Source organism: Egretta garzetta, unplaced genomic scaffold (genome assembly GCF_000687185.1).
Source record: "Egretta garzetta isolate BGI_Z169 unplaced genomic scaffold, ASM68718v1 scaffold279, whole genome shotgun sequence".
Classification (NCBI taxonomy): domain Eukaryota; kingdom Metazoa; phylum Chordata; class Aves; order Pelecaniformes; family Ardeidae; genus Egretta; species Egretta garzetta.
Window position 1 is genome coordinate 931,367 of NW_009260844.1, and position 6,025 is coordinate 937,391.

General features: G+C 37.2%; 1 protein-coding gene across 1 annotated transcript in view; it reads left to right on the forward strand.

Annotated features, from left to right (window-relative positions):
- USP12 (ubiquitin specific peptidase 12) overlaps positions 1–6,025 on the forward strand; it is a 31,064-nt gene that overhangs the window by 1,559 nt on the left and 23,480 nt on the right. The window contains exon 2 of the mRNA XM_009647138.2: positions 3,812–3,892. Coding sequence (XP_009645433.1) covers positions 3,812–3,892 — 81 coding nt within the window. The remainder of the gene's footprint in view (positions 1–3,811; positions 3,893–6,025) is intronic.

The following is a 6,025-nucleotide window of genomic DNA, read 5'->3' on the forward strand; positions in this document are numbered from 1 at the left end:
CTTTCATTTAACATTTTCAATTTTAACATTGTTTCCAGAATAATTTTCAATAACAAATAAAAGTGAAGCAAATCTTAATTTCATATTGCGTTCTTGTACGCACACCTTAGTTGCTGAACCTTCCGCTTTATAAAGCTATATTGCGTTAACTATGACCAATATGTGTTCTGCATGCCTGTAGAATTATCTCTGTGCTGGAAGGAGGGTAACGTAAGGCAGTGTTTGGTGATGTATAGGTTTTATGTGATGCAAAACCTGCTAAATGCCAGTACTGTTGCAATATAATCTTTTTTGGGCTTGTGTTGCGCCTCTGTTGCTTCCCACTCCTGGGCAATGACCTTGTGTGCTCCTGCTCAGAAGGGCAGGGAGACTGGAGGTGGGGGTGCTGACCAAAGTTGATGATGTTCCTTTCTGTCCCCTGCACAATGTCAAAGCCAAGTTGCTGTGTGGGGACTGAGCACCTATTGTATGGGTTCTTCAGTGAGCCCCCAAAAAAGAGAGGTTCATTTTGCGATCTTCCCACATCCCAATTCAGTGGCAAAGGAAGAAATTTTGTACTCCACAGCATGCATCGCAGACTGAAATCTCCCAAGTCTAGATCCTGAGCCCAGTAAGTCCATCTTGGCTGACGGAGAGAGATAGACTCCGCTTCTGCCTTAAACCTGTGCTGTCCTCTTGTCCAAAAGATGATTTGGTACCATAATAGTTGGTGGTGTCACGGTGCTTCCCTCCTGCATCTGTGTTTCCATAATTGCAGAGTCAGCTGGGACTGGTAATGTGTACTGTAATGCTGAGTGGGAAACCTTTTGTAGCAAAGGATAGTTAGGTTTTAAAATAGCTTTTACGGGTCAGGTGCGAACATGCCTTTTTAGCATACTCTTTTAAGCCCCTGCTGCATACTATGTTTTCGCTCTACTCAACCAACACACTGCACAGTATAAACGATTACTTTGGGGGGAGGAATAACATCCTTTATAGTAGACAAAAAGAAAACTGTAAAGGGAAGTTTAATAGCTTGAGGGTTTTTATATTGGTGTAAAACATCCATGCTGTTTTGTAGTTATAAAACATTCATAAACAACTGCATTCGAACATAGGTAATGCCGTGCTTTGAAATCATGTGAAAGTCTAAGCCTTGAATGAAACAGCCTTGTGTAATCGGAAAATCATAACTGTATTGGAGTGTCTTAGCATGTCTTTCTAACTGCTAAGTCAGGATCTTTATTGTGCTAGAAAACTAAATACATTGTTCGGGTCTGTACAAAACAATCATCAAAGTTTATACCGTAATATTCTTCCTTCCAAAGATAGAATAAAGCAGCTACTCCACCCTAGCTTTGACAAGAGAAAGAATTTCCTAGAAGCCTGCTCTTGAATTTATTTATTTTTAAAGAAGTAGAGATTTTAACAATAGGATAAAAAGGCCTCCACAGTCCCTTTTTTCTAGTTTAGGTGTAAATAATAGCCACCTTTCCAATAAGGCTGCAGAGCTAAATATTCAGAAGTCACGGAGTGCTTTAATCTTAAATGAGGGTTAAATTTGTTACCTCCTAATGGGCCTTTGACCATGTTTCCAGTTTCAGAACTGCTAAGCTAGGTTGTGTAACCACTCTTAAGTTCTGCAGTACCACAACCACAGTACTGATTGTGTACTACATAATAGAGTTTCATTTTAATTTTATACATTTTAACACAGTCCTAGTTTTAATTTTATCCACCTCCCCCCTACCTGTAATTAATCTATGAAATCCTGCTTGCTTTTCTTAATGTGGTTTGTAATTTTGATTTAAGTTTATTGTTGTAATGTCCAGGGCGATTTGCTGCATCTTTGGTGGAAAGAAAGAACTTGTTGGGAAGGAGTCACATCTGTTTTTAAGATTCTTTGCTGTATACTATATGCTATTTTAGCTTGATTTAGGCCTGACTTTAGACTGGAATATTTATGCTCATTTTTTAGTTTGACAGAGGAGAGATATGTGTGTGTATATGCGTGTCATTGTATGTGACAAAAGGGATTTAGAGTTGGATACGTCTGCTTTTCTGTAAAAGCAAGCAGTGTAAGAGCCCATAGGAAGCTAAGGGCTTTTTTGTTCTCTGAATTTTCGTGGGTAGAGGTTTTTCTGTTTCTAAATAAAACCCCTCTCTTTCCTTTGAAACCCAATGTTTATTGCACCAGTTCAGTCAACAGTCATCAGTTGGAACTAGAGAGTAACCAAAGTTACCTTTGCTGATGTCTTTTTGAGGATCAGACCCAGCAGATTTCTTCGACAAAGGCTGCAGCATCTGTAATGCACACCACCACTAGCTGTGCTGTGTTGTCTTTTCATTTTACACAGTTCAAAGTATTTAGCAAAGCACTTAGAACATTTTATATTTTCAGTGTAAGTGGAATAGACCAGTCTCTTTGCCTCCTGTGAACAATCTGCATTTCTTAACTTCTTCTAAAATGTGCTACACAGTATGAAAATTACATTTGTTAAGAGGAGCTCACCATTTGGCCTCGTATCACCTGCTTTGCAATACTTCATGCAATTGTTATTAAAGAAGCCCCACTCTGAAAATAATAAATACAGAACGTCAAAACAGTGCAATTGCATGAAAATACATGAAAATGATATAACTTACTTCGAGGTGTTTTTGAACAGAACATATTTTGGAAACACATATCTCTGAGGTATTTTGGATTATGTTGAAATAATTTTCTTGTGGCGGAAGAGTGTTAGGTTCTTCATTAGAAGTATGTAAGTATTAAGTTATGGCACAGAAGATTTGCTGTCTGCTTTAAGACCTGTGTGAAATGCTTTTGTGGACAATCTAAACATCCTGAGAGTGCAAATCAACAGAGAACTCAAAGAGTTGATTTTTCCACATTCATGGCTAATACTATCCCACCTACAAGCTTGTCTTTGCATTAAGCAATAGACTAACTAAACAAGTTTGGCTAATTTGCCATGTATGATTCTTGAGCTGGGTCACAAACTCCACTTTCTCCCCACCTCCAGGCTACAGACAGGAAGGTGTTTCATCAGTTTTCAATATTTAGTCTCCCATTTATTTTTGTTTTCCTCCCTCCTGACTAGAGAGAACTTCAGTATAAGTAAATTTAGTAAACCCAAAGTTTTATTGTCTGAGAGCTGAAGATCATAGAATCATAGAATTGTTTAGGTTGGAAAAGAGCTTTAAGATCATCAAATCCAGCTGTGAACCTAGCACTGCCATACCACCACTAAAACCTGTCCCTAAGCACCTCGTCTACCTGGCTTTTAAATACCTCCAGGGATGGGGACTCCACCACTTCCCTGGGCAGCCCATTCCAATCTTTAACAACCCTTTCGGTGAAAAAATTTGCCTAATGTCCAACCTAAACCTGCCCCGGTGCAACTTGAGGCCATTTCCCCTCATCGTATTGCTTGTTACTTGGGAGAAGAGACCACCATCCACCTCACTACAGCCTCCTGTCAGGCAGTTGTAGAGGGCAAAAAGGTCTCCCCTCAGCCTTCTCTCCAGGCTAAACAACATCAGTTCCCTCTGCCGCTCCTTATCAGACTTTTGGTCCAGACCCCTCATCAGCTTTGTTGCTCTCCTCTGGACATGTTCCAGCAAAGCAGTATCTTTCTTGTAGATATTGGTTTGGTGTTAGCAAGGTCTATATATTGTGATCAGGTGTTTTGGTGGTTTATTTTTTTGTTGGTTGGTTGGTTTTGGTCATCTATCTTTGCCAAAAAACGTCACTTTTTGTTTTCCTCAACTAGTTAGATTCACTGTGTACGTAGTTGTGACACTAATACTTTACTGCTTTTGATTTTTCTAGGGCGCCAATGCCTCAGCTTTGGAGAAAGAGATTGGTCCGGAACAATTTCCAGTCAATGAGCACTATTTTGGTTTGGTTAATGTAAGTTTCAGTCCATAACTTCATTGCTTCGAAATGCCACAAGTGGATTTGTTAAATTACGACTGTGACTGAGTGAATAATTAAAACACTGAAAGATACAGTTATTGAATATGCATACTTATTGAAATGTTTTTCAATATTCAGAGTATTTGTTGAAATATGCTACTGAAATAATTGTTGAAATTGGACCTTATTTCATTGTAGGGTATTTTTTAAATCACTTTCTTGCTATTAAAATGTGTAAGTTAAAAAAAAACCTGTTTAAAATATGTAGCTTGTAGTTCATCGTATGCCAATTGAAGTGAATAAATACAGTAAAAGAAAAAAAAATCTGTGAAAGATTGTCAATGATATGAAGTGTTCACATCTGGTGTTTATATTAAGATTTAAAAAAAAATACTGAGCCCAAAGGGGAAAGCAGCGGTGGAAAAAACATACTGAGTTGTTCAATTCAATCATTAGCTTTAAGAAATAATTTAAATTTTAATTTCTGGTATTACCCATGAAAAGTATATCTTGTTAGAAATGGCATTATTCTGAAATGAAATATTAAATTATTTTCTTTATTGGCGCTTCAGAAAGTACATATTTAAACCAAGTTGATTTATCAAGAGCTATTGTCTTGCGTTTCTTAATGAAACTAATTACTTCTAATGCTGTCCTGCTACTGTAACATATGTTTCTACCTCTAGCTTCTTAGCACTGACGTGGTTCAAGAGTCTGCAATCCGAGTATACACTGTGCAGTCCATAAACACACTTACTGATAAGCTGACTTACATGCATCTCAAATGCCGTGACTTAAATTAGTAATTTTTTTCATTTCTCATGGAAGTTGAAATACCTTCAAAATGACACGCTGTTTTTTGGAAAAGAGGAAATACGGTAGTTTAACTGTTAATACTTGCTGTTGGTTCTGTAGCAGAGCTTAGGCTTTCCATCAAGGCTGCTGTTACCTTTTCTCAAATCTGTTATTCTGTTGACAGATAACCCGTTTTCCTAATTTCTCATCCAAATCCACAGAGATTTAAGACTTTAACAGTAAAATTGTATTGTGCACCTAATCTTGAAGTTTTACATATTTTGTACCCTTAAGTAAAGTCTCAATAAAGGACAATCTTCCTAGTCTAGAATGAATTTCAAAAATTCTGGCTTTCTGTAGTCTAGAGGGAGTAAGAAGTTTGAGGGGAGATCTGTCTTTAAGTCTTTGCCCTCAACCGTACACATGAGAGGCAGGCATCTAAGATATCTCAGAGTTCTCTTAACATTCTATGTAGTACTTATTTTAGCTTCAAACAATTAAGTTTTATGGACCAAAATTCTTTGAATTGTAACAAATAGCAAAATGGGATTCCATTATAGGTACAGTGGTTGGCTAAGGAAATAATATTATTGCTTTGATGGTTTTCCGATCTGTTATACACAGTATGTATATGCCATAAATGTGTAAGAAGCTTGCAGAATTTAAATCTATTAGGAAAAGAAAAGGTAGTGACCTCTTCATTAGCAAGCTGTGGCCAGTGGCCTTCAGAAAGAATGGCAGAGCTAATGATAATTAAAAGAAATATTAGATAATTAGATAGTAAATGGAGTACTATTAGATTGAGAAGTGATAGCAATCACAATTTTTGCCTTTGTTGATTTCTCTAATTGTTTTATAGCAGTTATAAGAAGTGAAGCTCTTAGAGGTTCATTAACATTTACTGCTAAATTTGTCTAATTTGTTTATCGATTTTGTTTGTCCTAACTTTGTCCAGAGTAATGGAAAAAATGGAGATAATATGGAAATCAATAGCTCTCTTCTAACTGCATGATAGCTAGCCATTTGAGATGTCTGGAATGCAGGGCAGGATTTTAGATAAAGATGCCAATTCTGAAATAGAGATCTGTCAATGGTAAATGTAACGTTTATCCAGAGGTAGTGTAAAAGAAGAGAAGGTAGAAGCAGCTTTGTGGCGGAATCTAGGGATTATTCAGAGGGTGTGCTGAAAGAACAATTTGAGAGGTAAAAGAAGAATTAAGAAAGGGCAATTATGGGAAGCATATGGAAGACCAGATGGTTGACGGGATGTTTGATTCTGTCAATGAAAGCTCTAAATGGAAAATTCAGCTTAGGCTTGAAAGGACAGTACCA